This window comes from Microtus pennsylvanicus, chromosome X, assembly GCF_037038515.1.
Source record: "Microtus pennsylvanicus isolate mMicPen1 chromosome X, mMicPen1.hap1, whole genome shotgun sequence".
Classification (NCBI taxonomy): Eukaryota; Metazoa; Chordata; class Mammalia; order Rodentia; family Cricetidae; genus Microtus; species Microtus pennsylvanicus.
The window spans coordinates 127818919-127837045 of NC_134601.1; the positions used below are offsets into that span (position 1 = coordinate 127818919).

An 18127-nucleotide genomic window follows, 5' to 3' on the forward strand; every position below is an offset into this window, starting at 1 on the left:
GAATTAGAGACTCTCTTATACTCAGAAAAGTTCCTGGGGAAGAGAGTGTGCTTCCTCTAGGCAGTTGCTAATAGAGGGGGAGATAAAGCTATGTACTTCTGTCCTCTCAGTGCAATAGCTGCAGGCATGCCGGACTTGCGTAAGCAGTAATGTCTGAGACACTCAGGCAAAGGCAATTTGCACAAAGGCAAATGCTCTTCAAAACTACCTTTGATTTGTTTCTCCCCTTGATCACTTCCTGATGAAAACTCTAACATCTACTTACTAATGGAGGGTCCATGTAAGACCTCACAGTTGGGGCAATGGTATAGGTCGATATCAGCTGCTTTCTCCTCCTCAACACCAACACAACTGGAAAAGAAAAAAAAATAGCCAAGGTTTGTAAGATTTTTTTTTCTTTTAAAAGTTCTAGAACAGTGAGTGCTGCATAGCACATGTGGCTATTTATATTAATTAAAATTAAGTAAAATTGGGGGCTGGAGAGATCGCTCAGCAGTAAAGAGTTGCTCTTCCAAAACACTGAAAAGACTGGGTTTTGATTCCTAGCACCCAGAGGGAAGTCCACAATCCTCTCTAACTCCAGTTCCAGGGGATCTGATTTCCTCTTCTTGCTTCCACTAGCACAAGGCACATGGTGCACATACATACATGTGGGTAAAACACTCATATACATAAAAGTAAATTAAAAAACATTAAGTAAAATTTAAAAGTAGTACTTTTATCACCCTAGCTATATTTCAGCAGCCACATGCAGTTAGCAGCTACTATATCATGCAGACTACAAAACATTTTCATTAATGCAAAATTCTACTGGTCTAAAACAATGATGACAAAATGTCATTAAAACTTCATTAGAGTTGGGCAGTGGTAATATATGCTTTTAATCCCAGCACTCAGGAGACACAGGAAGGCAGATCTCCACGTTCGAGGCCAGACTGATCTACAAAGCAAGTTCTAAGACAGCCAAAGCTGTTATACAGAGAAACCTTGTTTTAAAAAACAAACAAACAAAAACTTCATTAGAGTTCAGAATGATCAAAGCTGAAAGAAACTAGAGCATTCGTATGTGAATGAGCAGAAATATAGAAACCAAATAAGTAATTCTAAATGTTTCAAATAGCCACATTAAAAAATAAAAGAGCCTGATGTTCTACTCCAAACTTCTAATTTCCACATTCTGGCATTCTGGAGTCAGAGGCAGGATTATCATGTGTTTCTGGCTACCCTCAAATATTAGACCAGCCTGGGCTATATAGGGAAAACATGTCTCAAAATATTAAAAACAGGTCTTATTTTAATGACATTTTATCTTGCTTTATGCATCCAAAATACTATTTCTTTCTTTCTTCTTTTTGTTGTTTTTGTTTTCCAAGACAGGGTTCCTCTGCAACTGCCCTGGCTGTCCTGGAATTTAAAAAGATCCATCTGCCTGTGCCTCCCTAGTACTTAGATTAAAGGTGTGAGCAACCACATCTGGCTCCAAAACACTATTTCAACATAGAACCCAAACTTATAAATTTGCTGAGATAATTTATTAAATAAAATTACTAGAAATATTTTATGGCCAACAACTATGAATGAAAAATTTTAGGTAATCTTTTACAGCTTCATTTGAATTTTCTACTTGCTACAATGGCCACATGTTATTTCATATTTTAAAGTTTAAGAGAGATTTAATTTTGTATGCTTGTACATAAAGCAGTAGTTTCACAAACTAAACACTTCCCTTACAAAGGAAGGTGACAAGAACCCTTCAAATAATTTCTGGCTATGGTTAAATGCTTAAATTTTTTTATTAACCACATACAGCGAGGTGCATAAAAACATGGTAGAGCTCAAATTATTTCAGCCAAGATCATGACAAATTTCCTGAAATCAAGTCCCTTTCATCTTTCTAACTCTACGTCTATAAACCTACATGTCAAGAAATCAGGAAACCATCAACTCTCTAGAGGTTAGAGGAGTTAGAGGAGTGGTGCGGGAGAACTGTCTGTATTCTATCAATCGTGTTTTAAATAAACGCTGATTGGCCAGGTAGGAAGTATAGGTGGGTCAACCAGACGGGAAGTAGAGGCAGGATGATGAGAACAGGAGAAATGCTAGGAAGGAGGAAGCCTAATTCCCTCCATTCCTGCCCAGACCACCAAAGAAGCAGGATGTGACCTAACCCACTGAAAAAGGTACCAAGCCATGTGGCTAAAATAGATAATAATAATGGGTTAATGTAAGTTACAAGAGCTAATAAGTAGCCTGAGCTATGGGTCAATCAGTTTATAATCTTATGGAGATCTCTGTGTGATTTTCTTTGGGGCCTGCTGGCTGTGGGGAACTGGGCAGAAACCCCATGAGTAGCCCCTTATGTTACAAAGCAGATAATGTACATAAAGGTCATAGCACAATGAACACAGAGACAGGCACAGAGTAAATGATACTACTTTTTGCCAAATCCAGATATTACCCCTCACTACCCTAAAGCTTTTTGTTGTTTTTCCCCTTCAAGAAACACTTGCCAGGATTGGTGGTACATGCATTCGTTCTGTGGTTGTTTGAATAATAACCCCCACAGGCTTATATATTTGGATACTTGTTCCCCCAGATTGCGGAACTACTTAGGAAGGATGAGGTGTAGCCTTGTTGGAGGAGGTGTGTCACTGGAGGCAGACTATGAGGTTTTAACAGACTCCAACCATCCCCAGTGTGCTCTCTAATTCCAGCTTAAGGTTTAAGGTGTGAGCTCTCAGCTATTTCTGCTGCCTCCTTCTCTCTGCCATCATAAACGTGGATTCTCTAGAACTATAAGCCCCAATTTAATGCTTTCTTTCATAAGTTGCTTTGGTCATGGTGTTTTATTACAGTAATAAAAAAGTAACTAATATACCAGTAATATCAGAACTTCAGAGGCTGGGCGATGGTGGCGCACGCCTTTAATCCCAGCACTCGGGAGGCAGAGGCAAGCGGATCTCTGTGAGTTAGAGACCAGCCTGGTCTACAGAGCTAGTTCCAGGACAGGCTCCAAAAAGCCACAGAGAAACCCTGTCTCGAAAAACAAAACAAAACAAAACAGGGCTGGAGAGATGGCTCAGTGGTTGGGAGCATTGCCTGCTCTTCCAAAGGTCCTGGGTTCAATTCCCAGCAGCCACATGGTGGCTCACAACCATCTGTAAAGAGGTCTGGCGCCCTCTTCTGGCCTTCAGGCATACAGACAGAATATTGTATACATAATAAGTAAATAAATAAAGTAAAAAAAAATAAAAATAAAAAAAAAGAACTTCAGAGATGGGAGCAGGGGAATCAGGAGGCCAACTTTGATTAAACCCATTTAAAACCAAGATACATCTAAGAGAGACATACATGGAACTAATCTACATGGGAAGTAGAAAAAGACAAGATCTCCTGAGTAAATTGGGAGCATAAGGACCACAGGAGAGGGTAGAAGGGAAGGGGAGAGGAAGAGAGGGGAGGGGAGAAAAATTTATAGCTCAATTTAAAACAATAAAATAAAACCAAAATACAAAAAAAACCTTTACTTTCCAAGTTTAACCAAATATGGTTTTTCTTCAAGGAAACTATATTTTCTTCATACTAGTACCACTCAAAGTGTAATCTATAGTTCAATACTGATCTGTGAACTGTTGATTACAGATTTATGTTAAGTACAGAAAGTGAAAATAGGTATAACTTCTCAGCAATCTGACAGGATGCTATAATAGTCATTGAATTTAATAATGAAAAATTGGAGTTTATTATATTGCTTTTTGTTCACATTATTTTTCTAGTCATTCTTTTTATTCTACAAAATCCATTTGTTATAGAGTGAAAATAAAGGAAACTATTTGCTGGTTCTTCATCATAGAGTCTAAGGAGCACTGTGTTAAGAGTTCTATCAGATGGAAGCCTTGTATTCTTCCAGGCGTTGACAACTCAGGGAAGTTCAGTAGATGACTTTTTTAACTCTCCTGTGAGAATTTGAGATTATCTCTACTTTGTGCTTTAGTTTCTTTTCCTGTTACCATGACAGAATGTCATGAACAAAAACAACTTAAGGACAGCTCATAGTTCACAATTCAAAAGGTGAATGTCAGTAGGAAAGTCAAGGCAGCAAGTACTTGAAACATCTGGTCACATTGAGTCCAGGTCAGGAAGAAGAAAGCAATGAGTATCTACTGCTGCTCAGTTCCTTTTCTGTTTACATCACCCAGAAAAGTGCCACTCACAGTGTGCGGGTCTTCCCACCTCAATTAAAATATAATCAAGATAATTTCCCACAGGCATGCTAAGGTCCAACTCCCAATGATTCTAGTTTTCATCAAGTTAACAACTAACGTTAACCATCAGGCCTTGTGTGAGATAATGACTGTTCTTTAAGTTTCATACCAGGCAGTCATACCACTTCCTGCTCTTCTTTACTTCCAGTTACCTTCTCCCCAACACATCCCTTCACTCAAAGAACCTGCACACAGATTTTTCTCCACCCCAAATCTTTTCAATATTCAACCTAGTATCAATAATTAGCATGGGGACCCAACTTCCTGGGTTCATTCTTCTTTGATCTTATCATCTTCAGGTAGTTACCCCCACTCTCATTTCAGCTACTCGCATGACCATCCCCCAGATTTTGTCCAGCAGTTGTTTCACTTCGGGAATATGAAATACATGCACCACTTCTTTGACCATAAGTATATCAATGCAAGTCTCACTACACCTGTTCTTTGTTCACAAAAGAAACCCTAGCTGCTCCTACTTTTCACCCACTCTTTATTTAATTTGTTCTGTTGCTGTTTGAAATGAGGTCTCACTGTGTAGTCCTAGATGGCCTGAAACTCAGATATCTGTTTCTGCCTCCTGGCACCAGGATTAAAGGCCTGTGCCACAACACTACACTCAGTGCATTCCCTTTAACTTTATGCTTTGCTTTCAGACAAGGTCTTGATGTGTAGTTTAGGGTGACCTTGAACTCATAATCCTTATGCCTTAGCTCCTGAATAATGGGATTATAAGCAAGCACTGGGATTACAGGCCTATGGCACCAAACCCCTGCCAAATCCACCTATTCTTGACTTCAACCTATTTACTATCTAGCTTAAATTCCAGCATTCTTCACTTGCCCTACCATGCTGCATATTTACAAACCTATCCCTAGCTCAATCCCACTATCTAACACTAGACTACTGGGTGTGCTGGATTAAAAAAAAAATTGCCCAATTTTGGAGGCAAAAAAAATCACTGTCTAAAATATATAAATTATGCTGCTTGATAATCCTCCTACAATTTCCTTAGCTCTTTCCATCCCACAATCCACAGTAAACTTCTAATCTTGATCCCACTATCTCTTCCTTATCTCCATGCAAATGACTTACTTCCTTCTTGGAAAAAACAAATGAAATAAACAAGAACTAATTTGACTTCCTAGTACCAACTCCACTTTCTTTACTCATCCTTTCCTCCTATTACAATGGAAGTACTATCTTTCCTTCCTCCTAAAGTCAGGATTTGAATCTAGGTAATATATCTTTTTACTTCCTCAATTAATTGTCCCTTCTTTCTAAAGTGTCTTCAATCTCTTACTGTTTCGTCTCTCCTTTCTTTACAACACCATTTAAACAAGCGCACTGACCTTAATGAACAACAAAAACCCCCTCATTCTACTTTTCTTTCATCCCCTCTTGTCTGCTCTCCCTCTGACAGTTCAAAGTCAAACATTCTTTCTACACTCACATAGCTCAAAATGACTTTTTTAAAAAAATGGGTAACAGTTAAACACGGTACAAAACTTAAAAACAAAAACAAAAAAAAACAAAACATGGTATAAAATTCAAAAGCTCAGCTCTATATCCTAATTCTTTTTGTTTGTTTGTTTGTGACAGGGTTTCTCTGTGTAAAAGCCCTAGCTGTCCTGGAACTGGCTCTTGTAGACCAGGCTGGCCTCAAACTCACAGAGATCTGCCTGCCTCTGCCTCCTGGGTGCTGGGATTAAAGGTATGCACCACCATCGCCCAGTTCTATATCCTAATTCATTATCAGTTATGTTCTTCTGTCATTCTTATTGTTGCTGCCCTAATACAGGTTGTTATGATCTCTAACTAGAATTATTGGCCTGTTCACCCAACTAGATTCCAAGCCTCTACTCTGTGTCCACACAAATGAATCTACATACTAAAACAGTAATTAAAAAAACAATTGTGGGGTTGAGAGATGGCTCAGCAATTAAGAGCGCTTACTGCTTTTGCCGAGGATCCAGAACTCCAGTTCCAAGAGATCCAACACCCTCTTCTGAACTCCTTGGGCTGCTGCACACATATTGTGTACATACATACACCCAGGCATACAAAAACATATAAAATCAATTAATTAAATAAAAAACAAATGTGATCTTATAATCTCATCCCTAAAACCCTTCAAAAGCTCCCTATTTTTCTTTTAACTTTTTAAAAATTTTATGTATATGTGTATGTGTTGGAAGCTATCCCTGGAAGCCAGAAGAGGGCGTTGGAACCCCTGAAACTGAAGTTACAAGTAGTTGTGAACTGCCCGACATGGGTGCTGGGATTTGAACTCAGATCCTCTGGAACAGCTCTTAGCTGCTGAGCCACATCTCTAGACCCTCCCTATTTTTCTTCTTTTTTTTTTCTTTTTTGCTTTTTCGAGACAGGGTTTCTCTGTGGCTTTGGAGCCTGTCCTGGAACTAGCTCTGTAGACCAGGCTGGTCTCGAACTCACAGAGATCCACCTGCCTCTGCCTCCAGAGTGCTGGGATTAAAGGTGTGCGCCACCATCACCCGGCCCTATTTTTCTTGAAGAATTAATTGACCAGGCTTACAATAGTGGCACACACTTTTGAGGCCAGCCTGATCTACAGAGTCTAAAAAGGCCTTGATTCTCTGGTCTCACTTTTTATCCCTTACACAGGGTGCCAGTTATATAAATGAAAATGTTTACTGCAAAAGAAAGGCGTTTCTTCTTCATAAAAATAAAAAAGCTTTCCTGTTTCTCAGGCTACCATAGTGTGGTGGTAATCTGAATCCATGTTCCTGGGCATCTGAATACTGTGTCCACAGCTGATTACACTGTTTGGGTAGGCTTAAGAAGTGTGGTCTAGGCCGGGCGATGGTGGCGCACGCCTTTAATCCCAGCACTCGGGAGGCAGAGGCAGGCGGATCTCTGTGAGTTCGAGACCAGCCTGGTCTACAGAGCTAGTTCCAGGACAGGCTCCAAAGCCACAGAGAAACCCTGTCTCGAAAAAAAAAAAAAAAGAAGAAGTGTGGTCTAGCTAGAAAAAGTCTGTCACTGGGAGTGGGCTCTGAGGTTTCAAAAGCCATGTGCTTCCTTGCTGCTTTTCCTGCTGCCATGTGTGGTGATTTCTTCCATGCCTCCCTATGATGGTGATGGACTCTTATCACTCCAGAACCATAAACCCAAATAAACCATTCCTTCATTCCTTCTATAAATTGCTTCAGTTATGGTGTTTTCTCACAGAAATAAAAAAGTAACTAATAACCACAGAGAAACCCTATCTCAAAAAACCAAAAAAAAGTAACTAATACACAAGAATTTCAGTTGTTACTATTGTTTGTTTTGTGGCTGGGGACTGAACCTAGGGCCAAGTGCTCTGCCATTTAGTTAAAACTCTAGCTCAATTTCGAGTTTGGAATAGAGTTTCAAGCCCAGCATAGTGGTGCATGTCTTTAATCCTAGTACTTAGGAAACTAAGACAGTTGGATTTCTGTTGAGCTCAAGTCAGGCTGGTCTACATAGTGAGTTCCAGGGCAGTCAAACTGGAACCAAGTAGGACTCAAAGATCAGAGGTGCCAGAATAGTGGCAAGTTAAGATTCTATCTGGTTTCCTATCTCAGGCCTGTATTCAGACATCAAAAGGTGGTGGGAGGTGGATCAGAGGAGTTCAAGGTCACCCTCAGCTACAGAGCCAAGTTTGAGGAAAGAGCTCTGTAAGAGCCTTTCTCAAAAAAAAAAAAAAACAAAACAAGGGCTGGCAAGATGATTCAGCAGGTAAAAAGCATCTGCCTCAAAGCCAGAAGACCTGAGTTCAGTCCCAAGAATTTATGTAGCGGTAGAGGAGAATCAACTCTAAATTTTGTATGCATGCCTTCTTGCCCCACTACAACATACAACATGTGAGCAACACACACACTCTTTAAAAACAAAATCCCATTTCATATAAGTGTAGGCTGAAAGGAAAGGATAACAGCTGGGTGTAGTTCAATGACAGAATGCCTGGAATTGACTCGGTTTGAGCACAGCAAAAAGAAAATGGGGTAAAAAATATACAAAATCACCCTTAATCAAAAGAAAGTATATATATATATATATATATCCACGCCCACTTTATATATATGTTTTTCGAGACAGGGTTTCTCTGTGTAGCTCTGTAGACCAGGCCTGCTTCTGCCTCTCGAGTATTGGGTTAAAGGTGTGCACCACCACCACCCAGTAGGATGGGTATATTAGTATCAGATAAATACCTATGAAAAGAGACCAGCAAGATTGTTCAGAGAGGGGGCTGGAGAGATGGCTCAGTGGTTGAGAGCATTGCCTGCTCTTCCAAAGGTCCTGAGTTCAATTCCCAGCAACCACATGGTGGCTCACAACCATCTGTAGGGAGGTCTGGCGCCCTCTTCTGGCCTTCAGGCATACAGACAGAATATTGTATACATAATAAATAAACAAACAAATAAATACTTAAAAAAAACACTGTCTCGAAAAACCAAAAAAATTATATAAAAAAAAAGATTGTTCAGAGAGTAAAAGTGCTTGCCATGTAAGCCTGATAACCTGAGTTAGATCTCCAGATTCAATGTAGAAAGCAGGTTTAAAGTGGAACACGTCTATAATCCCACTAGTCTCTATAGGGAGATAAGGTGGGGATGAAAGAATCACCTGGAAGTTCACAGGCCAGCTAGCCCAGAGTACACAGCAAGGCAGAAACAAGAGAGATCCTGCCTCAACATGACTGAAGGAGAGAACTGTCTTCTGAAAGTTTTCCTCTGACCTCCACACAAGCGCATGGCAAATGTATGCCCTCATTAATACACATACGTCAAAATATATACACACAATAATAAGAGTCAAATTCTGAAAAATGGAAGGATAAAAAAGAAGACTGACAAACAGCTAAACAGGGTAAAGGTGCTTATTCTGCAAGCCTGATGACGTGAGTTTGATCCCAGGGTCCCACATAGTAGAGAGAACTGATTTCATCAAGTTGTCCTTTGATCTCCACATGTGCACACACATGCACGAATGCTCACACACAGAGGAAAGGAAAAAGGGGGGAAGGAGAGGAGGCAGGGGAAGGGAAAGAAGGAATAAATGGAACCAAAAAATATTAAAAGATTAATTCAGGCACGTCCCTTTAGCAAAATAGTAGTAGGGCCTATAACTTCCTTAACTATAGGTCTTGGCTACGTTTATAGAACAAAACGTGAGTTCCCCATGTGGAATAGGCCCTAAGTCCAATTAGAAAGCTTTTGGTTACCAACATAGCATTCATGCTACTACTGAACCAATGAACATATCTTGCCAGGCCAGTCATTATTGTAGCTCACAGATTCACAGCTGGCAAAGGCTGTTGATGGTCTTTCTTCCACAGAAGACTACAAAAACACTTTCTGATACTATGAAAGTTAGCTAGTAAGAAGAATGCTTCCAAGTCAGAACCAGGTTGAATTTTCCATGTTCTATGATCAAAGTATATGATATGTTCAGCGATAGGATCTTATCAGCAAGTTCTAACGAGTAACCAAAAGCAATGACAATACCCTGTATTGTTTTTTGGGAGGGAAGGGGTCTCCAGGACCACCTTGACAAATGGGGTATTTCATACCTGGCACTGGGATTTTTGATAATCTATAGCTTTTGGAGATGAACATTATCCCTCCGCTTGAATTAAACTGATCTATGTGCATGTATGTACATATAACATGAAGCTTATAAAACAGCATTTTTATATGACTTTTTCAAATATCTTTAGTGTTGGTTTTCTCTCTACCCTCATTTCCCATTCCCCACTTAAAACTTTACCTCCATTATACTGCCTTCTAAGTGTTTCTAAATATCTATGGACCCTTCATCAGAGAAGTTTCTCTATGTAGTGAATGATGTTTAATACAGAAACTCACAACTGGTCAAAATGCAGAGAATAAGTCACTGTGGAGTGCTCAGCCATAAATGAGACATCTATATCACACACACACTCCCAAGGTTCAGGGAACATAGTGGAAAGGGAAGAAAAATTGTAAGAATAGGGAACTTATCACACCCTTTTCCTAAAGCATTGTGGAAGAAGATGCACAAAAATTATAAGAATGGGGAAGACTGCTGTGAAATGATGTCTTCTGGACAGGATAGAGTCGTTGCACTCATAAGACCACAAGAGATATGATAGCACAGCACAAAATCTGCATAAAACTGGCAGGCCTTGGTGGTGCACGCCTTTACTCCCAGCACTCAGGAGGCAGAGGCAGGTAGATCTCTGTGAGTTTGAGGTCAGCCTGGTCTAAAGAGCAAGTTCCAGGATAGGCTCCAAATCTATACAGAGAAACCCTGGCTCGAAAAACCAAAAGAAATACAAAAATAACCTGCATAAAACCAAGCTAATTAAAACTTCAGCACAGTGCTGCCACACACCTTTAATCCTAGCACTCAGGAGGCAGGGTCAGGCAGATCTCTGTGAGTTCAAAGCCAGCCTGATCTACAGAGTGAGTTCCAAGACAGCCAGGGCTGTTACATAGAAAAACCCTGCCTCAAACAAACAAACAAAATAACAAACAAATAAATGATGAAAAGAAATGCCATAAGATCCATTATATACTAATAAAAAACTAACATGTATATAATAATTTCTATTTAAACTATCATAACCATTATAAGGAAAACTAAGGTCTCACAGAGATGAAACACTTTGACAATAATTGGTGTATAGTAACAATAATGTTATTTCATCCATCCTCCAATATCAGATGTTTTCATACTCTATGGAAGGAGAAGAAATTGATACTGCTTTAAATTTATGTTTCTCAAATGTGGGCCTCATTTACCTATTGAATCAGAAACTGAGGTTGAAATCTATCTTGCTTTCTTAATGGGTCTTTCAAATAATTGTGATGTACACTAAAAGACACTGCTCTACAAAACAAGAGTGTTTTGCACAACTCAACTGCCTTATAGATGAATGAAACTATTTGTCATTTTTTTTATTTTGAGAATATTGTCTCTAGAGTCAGAAAACCTGCAACTCAAATCTACGCTCAGAAAGTCACAACCTCCACAGGATGCTTTTTTTTTCTTTTAGAGACAGAACTCATTCTATAGACCAGGCTGCCTCAAACTTAGAGGTCTGCCTGCCTCTGCCTCACAAATGCTGGAACTAAAGACCCCCCTGGCAGGTCCAGATTTTTATCATCAAAACAGCATAGTTGTCTTTCTTCACTTCCACTCCAGGTAGTAACTTGTCATTATGTACCATAATCCTTAACTGAACTTCAAAAGTCTATCAAAGGTGTAAACAGATTTCTATAATCTCTAGGCATTTGTGGACATAAAATCTGTGAGATTGGGGCAGGAGAAATGGCTCAGTGATAAGAGGGCTTGCTCTGCAAGTCTGAGGACCTTAGAAAACAGATCCTAGTACCCAGGAAAAACTCAGGTATGGTAGTAACCCAAGTCCCATGAGGGGCAAAAGCAGGAAGAAGGGACTTGCTAGTCATTAATTTAACTGAAAGTTCAGTAACAAACTGTCTCAAGGAAATAAACCAGAGAGTGATACAGCAAAACACTTAATGTCTTCTTTGGCCTCTGTGGGCTCACAAGTATATGCTAATACTCATACACATACAAGCACACACATAATCACACGACACACACACCGGGTCTGCATGATTAACTATTGTAAGCAGTCATGAAAAGTCTACAATATTTAGCAATTTCCAATTGAGCTAAAGTAAAACCTTAGAGTACAATGAGCACAGCAGGGTGAGGGTGTACTAAGTAAGAGCAGTCAGCTGCCCATTAAGGATCTGGTTTTCAGCTAGGTTCCTTGTTCTCTGGCAGCCCACAGAAAGAAGCAGAGGAGATTTTTAAAACTGGATGCTTTCAAGAAATTTGTGTCAGAATGTACAAACAAAAACAGAATACACCTCAGAAATGTGATTAAAGACAGATCTGGCCAATAAACCCATAATTAAGTTTCAGCTGGGCAGTGATGACATATGCCTTTAATCCCAACACTCAAGAGGAAGAGGCAGATAGATCTCTGTGAGTTCAAGACCAGTCTGGTCTACAAAGCGAGTTACAGGACAGCCAGGGCTGTTACATAAAGAAACCCTATCTTGAAAAACAAAACAAAACAAAAACTTCTTAAGTTTCGGTAGCTAATATAAGAAAACAAATAATGTTAGTATACAAGCATAAAGGGAATGACCAAGTAACTGGGGCCAAACATATACATGACAAGGTATCAGAAACACATTTTAGATGACTATTTAACAACCTGGCAGATACCCACATTATAATGTTAGGTGTGGGGGCAGGGAGGCCACAAAATGATATTTATGATATAATCCTAACCTATAAAAACATACATTATAAATCAAAAGATAAGAGTTAATATGTAATTAACAGTGAATTGTACCTAACAGACTAACAGATGATTTTTTATTTCCATCTATTACTTTCTGCATTTTCTATAATGGGCATGTCTCACCTGTACAATATGCACAGTCCAGCCTTGAACTTGCAATCCTTCTTCCTCAGTCTCCAAAGTAGCTGAAATTACAGGCCTGTGCCTCAAAGCCCAGTTTTTTTTTTTTAATCACTCTTTTAAAAATCTGGTTTGGGGCTAATGAGATGGCTCAGCAGGTGGTGCTTGTCACCAAGCCTGACAACCTGAGTTCATTCCTGGTCTCACTTGGTAGAAGGAGAAAACTGACTCCTGCAAATTGTCTTCCGACCTCCACATGCATATCATGCCATATGTGCGCACAAGCAAGCCTGTGTACATACACACACACACACACACACACACACACACACACACACACAAATAAATAAATAAATAAATGTAATTTTAGAATCTAACTTTCAGGAACTAGAGTGATGCCTCAGTGGATAAAGAATGTTTGCTATAAAAGCAAGAGGACCTGAGTTCAAATTCCCAAAACCAACATAAAACTGAGCATGGCCACAAGTTGCATTACCCTAGCACTGAAGGGAAACTGCCAAGTGGATTTCTGGAGCTCACTAGCCAGCTAGCCCAACCTAAATTCTAGGTTTAGTGTGAGAGAGTGTGCTGCTGTGAGTATGGTGTATATGCATCCCTGTGTGCACATGCAGGGACTTGGAGAGGATGTCAGGTATGTTACTCACAGCAGCACACTCTCTCACAGATCTAACTTTTAGGCTGGGGAGAAAGAGCAGTGAGCAAAATGCTTACTAGACAAACATTAGGACCTCAGTTCACTCCAGAATAGATATAAAAACCTTGGACTACATGTAATCCCAGTGATGGGGAGACAAAAACGAGAAGATTCCTGGGGCTCTTTGGTCAGCCAGCCTAGCCTACTCATAAAATACCAGGCCAATGGGAAACGGTATCTCTAAAAAAACAAGGTGGGTGGCTCCTAAGCAATGAAGCCTGAGATTGACCTCTGGCCTCCACATACACACACCCAAGTGTACACACCCACAAACATAAACACATACACAAGCAGAAAAAATTTTAACTTTCAGACTTGGGTATAGACAAAATAATTTATGGAATGTCAGTTATGGAGTCAGACACAGAATAAGTACTTAGGAAGCATTCATTCCTGTTTTCTGCTCCCAGATAGCAATACTGTAAGCAAAAGACTGTTTTTCCACATACTGAACTTACACACCTCATATACAACCCAAACTAATGGCTACAGTACAATAGCTTTTTCATGAAGCCTCCTTCATTTATTCAAAAACATACTCAACATCTATTGCATGTTTATCATTGAACCAAATTCTAAAAATACTAAAAATAAAAAAAGATACCTGTATTCCCAGGTAGTGACACAGACATATGTATAACTATAAGATGAATTTTTTTTTATTTTTTTTGGTTTTTTGAGACAGGGTTTCTCTGTGGCTTTGGAGCCTGTCCTGGAACTAGCTCTGTAGACCAGGCTGGTCTGGAACTAAGATGAAATTTTTTAAATAAAGATGTATACAAAGTACAAGAGGAGTCCAGAGGAAGAAGTATTCTGTGAGCTGTATAGGGGAGAGCATCAAAGGTATGTTACATGCAAAAACAAAGGAGCATGAGGAGGAGAGTCTCTCAGGATTGGAGGTAATTTAGCTTTGTTGGGTCATAAAGAACAAGGCTGGCATAAGGGGCTTACACTTTTAATTCCCACACTTGGGAAGTAGAAGCATGTGAATCTCTGTGACACCAAGGCCAGCCTGAACTACATTTCAAGTTGCAGACCAGCCAGGCTAAGTAGTAAGACCCTGTATCCCAAAACAAGGGGGTAGGTATGGCAGGAAACTAGATTAACTAAGTAGATCATAAAAGGTCTGTCTCTCACAGAAAAAAAAGTGAATTTTACTCTGCAGGGGAACCATTGAGAGAATAATTTAAGCTGAGGAGTGACACCTGATCAACACTATTAAAAACAACCAGAGATATTGACTTCTTTTGGGTTATGTGTGATACTGGGAATTAAGCCCAGTCTCTTATACACGCTAGGTAAGAGGTTACCACTAAGTTATATCCCAAGCTCTTTACATTATTTTCATTTTGAGACAGAATCTTGCTAAGTTGCCCATGTTGTCCATCAACTGGCTCTCTATAATTCAGGCAGGCCTTGAACATGAGACCCACTGACCTCAGTCAGTAAATTATAGAGGATTGCAAATTAGAAAGGACTTCCTTCAGAAAGCTGGGATTATAAATTCATACCACCATGCCTGGATACATGACAAGGTATCATGTGTCCCAAGCTAGCATGGTACTACTATGTCATTCCCAAGTCATGATATTACAGTTTATGCAATGGTGGGATTGAACTCAGATCTTCCAGTGTGCTATACAAGCATTTTACATGCTGTACTACATTCCCCAGCCCTTATGAAAGACATCTTAATTCCTACAATTCCAGAGTGAAGGAAAAGGTATCACCCCTAAGTTTGTCCCCATTACACAAAAATAACATAGAGCAAAAAATAGAACTCTATACCAGGTACATAATAATCAGTAAAAATCAATTAAATGTGAACTTGGACGTAATGCATCAAGGCAATCTCAGCTTAGGTCAGAATTTTGGTAATACTAGTACCTTTACTTTGCTTTTGAGATTATAGGAATAGCTCTTCTGAAAGTTAAGACTGACAACTAAAAATTCTTGAATCTAATATATAGCTGAAGGATACCATATACTGCTTTTATTATACTCCAGTGTGCAAATCCTCCCAGTAATAGGATAATATTAGGATTTTATTACGTATACTAACTTCACTAGAAACTTGGGTGACATGTGCATTCATTCTGTTGTTTTACCCTATATCTTTTACATTTAATTTAGGTAGATGGTTCTGCAGACAGCACAAAAATAATATTCCAGTTCTTCCTCCATTAACTGAATGCTATGAAAGAGGTATTGATTTGTAAGGGAGGCACACAGAAGCAAACGCAGCAGGCCAAGGCCACTGATAGTGAGTTACAAAGAAATCCACGTTCTTGGACTCAGATATGTCAAAAATGCAGTACTGCCTCCTGCAAAGGCAGCATATGAGGGAAAACACAACAGGCAAGATACAAAACTGATCCTCTCTTTGTAGCTAGAAGGCAGCTACAAAATCATGTAAGCACGCAAGGCTCTAGTCTGCAAGGACGGATTGAAAAACCTAGGTCTAGTGGTGGGGAACTGAAAGTAAACTGAGGGAGGGGCTAGCCTCGGAGCAGGGGTAGAAAAGGGGGCCCTCTCGTCTCGGAGAGGGCTGGTGAGCACACGGCACACCTGGCCAGCCCTTCTTACCTGCCGTGAAACCAGTCCTGGCACATGTCACACTCGATCATGAATCGGGTCACATCATAAGGCAGCCGACAGAGGCAATACACCGGCACCGAGGCCATCTTCACAGGGGGGTGGGTCGCTTTGCGGCGGGCCAGCTTTGGGCCTTTGCGAGGGTCAGAAGGCAGCAAGGAGCGCTTCGCCGAGCGCCTAGCCTAGAAGGCGGCTGGACACAAACACCACTTGTTACAAAGTGAAGCCGGCCCCCCGGGTTTCCGAACCGTCCCGCGTCCCCGCCCCCACCCCACCCCCTGGGTACCAACCTCCGCGCGGAGCTAGGGAGTCGGCGAGCCGGCCGGGACGCAGCCCAGCTGCTGAGTGCCAGGGAGCTGAGCGGAGAAAGTCCACCCACCTCCCGGGAGTTCTTCTCCTCAGCGGGAACAGAGAGAACCCTCTGCCTGCGCTCGCCTCTGCCCAGCCGTCCAAACACCTCCCTCAGCCCTCAAGTCGGTGACAACTTCTTTCCGGGTTTCATGGAAATATCGGAAAGCTTTCCCTCAGCGGAGCCTGTCTCCGCTGGCCTCTGGCTTCCCTTTATCAGGACGCCCAGCACGGCAGAAAGGATGAGGCTGGGCAGAGGGAGGCTGAGGGAGAGAGACTCCCTCGACCCCAAATAGGAAGCCCCGAGATGCGCGGACGCTCAAAGTCTGCGCGGTTTACCCCCAAACCGCCCCGGAGCCCCCGGGAAGAGGAGCCGCAGCGCCGGGCAGCCGACTCCAATCTCGGTTCGGGGCTGCCTTCGGAGTGGCAACGCTGCCGTCCGTCCTTCGCCACAGCCGGCCGGCCGCCCCGAAGCGGACCAGGTCGCAACCCCAAAGCTGACAGGAATCGCGCCTCAGCCCCGACACCGAACAGGATCCCCCCCCCGGAGCCCCGGGAAACTGCCCAGAATTTCCTTACACCCGGTAAACTGAGCGAAGACTTGTCTTGCCAGCGCTCCCAAATGGCAGGCACTGGCTGGCGGTCCTCTAAGTCGGCCAAGCGCCCTGCCGCAGCCCTCGACTGTTAGAGCCTTCACCCGACGCGACAGTCTCGGCGCTCAAGCCCCTTAAACTTACGAGGATCTTCTCTCTGCGCCTCCCCGACTGACAGGAAAGCTCTTCCCGCCCCCAGCGCGAGCGGAACGCCCTCGGCCGCGAGCCCTACGGGAGCGTCTCCATGACGAAGGCGCTGGGAGTCCTCGAAACGCAGGGCTCAGCCCCCGAGCCTGGCCGGCGGCTGTGCTCGCTCCGGGGCAACACGGCTCTGCTGAGGAGCAGAGGCTAGCCGGGCAGTTCCGGCCCCCGCGGCGGCGCGCGGGGAATTCTGGGAGCGCCACTGTGAGCCGGAGCCTTACTTGCCTTCTCCTAGAAACCACATGCCGCGTCATGCAGTGCCTGTCGTCGGCCGGGGCTTGAGGGCAGCAGTCACCACAGACCTTGCGCGGGCTGGCCGCTCAGAGCCTTCCAGAGGGCGAGGCCTGACCGGAGGGGGGCGGGGGCCGGCCGACCGACCGGCGAGCGGCTTTGTCGCTGGCTCGCTCGTCAGGAGGCAGGCTCGAGCCGAGGAACTGGCCACCGGGTCTGGAGAGACCGCCGGAGGAGTCGCCAGGAGGGCCCGGGACCAGGGGCAGGAAATTCAAGGGCATCAATAAAGTTTATTCAAAATAACGAGGAAGTTGGGGCGGAGAGGGGAGGAGAAACATGGTAAACAGCTACCATATTGAGAGTGGCGGCGGTCCGGGAGGAAACAGGCTCGCCGCCATCTTAGGAGGCCCGGGCATGGGAGGTGAAGGTGGAGCCCCGGACGTCAGGCCGCCGGCTCCCCGTGACGTCACGGGGCGGGGCGCCACCTTGAGGAAAGCGGGGCGGCGCCCAGCAGAGCCGGGGACGCGCTTCTCCGCGGGGCGGCCCCGTCGGCGCTCGAGACCTTGAGCTGAGAGGCGGAGAGGCCGCCATCTTAGGCGAGGCAGTAGTTTGGCTCCATTTTGAGTGGGGCCTGGAAGCCAAGTCTCCCCTACCTGTGGGCAAACTGGGCGTTAGGAAAGCGGCCCCGTCCTTCTCCCTCCCTCCCTCCCTCCCTCCCTCCCTCCCTCCCTCC

General features: G+C 42.8%; 1 protein-coding gene across 6 annotated transcripts in view; it reads right to left on the minus strand.

The window, feature by feature from the left end:
• Phf8 (PHD finger protein 8) overlaps window positions 1–17810 on the minus strand; it is a 98419-nt gene extending 80609 nt beyond the window's left edge. For 2 of the 6 annotated variants that reach the window (XM_075958872.1, XM_075958868.1), the window contains exons 1-3: window positions 17389–17810; window positions 16013–16214; window positions 266–351 (exon numbers count right to left, since the gene is read on the minus strand). In XM_075958872.1, coding sequence (XP_075814987.1) covers window positions 266–351; window positions 16013–16110 — 184 coding nt within the window. In that variant the 5' untranslated portion in view covers window positions 16111–16214; window positions 17389–17810. The other 4 variants (XM_075958871.1, XM_075958869.1, XM_075958867.1 and 1 more) reach the window with 3 other exon arrangements.
• Window positions 17811–18127: the final 317 nt, after the last annotated feature.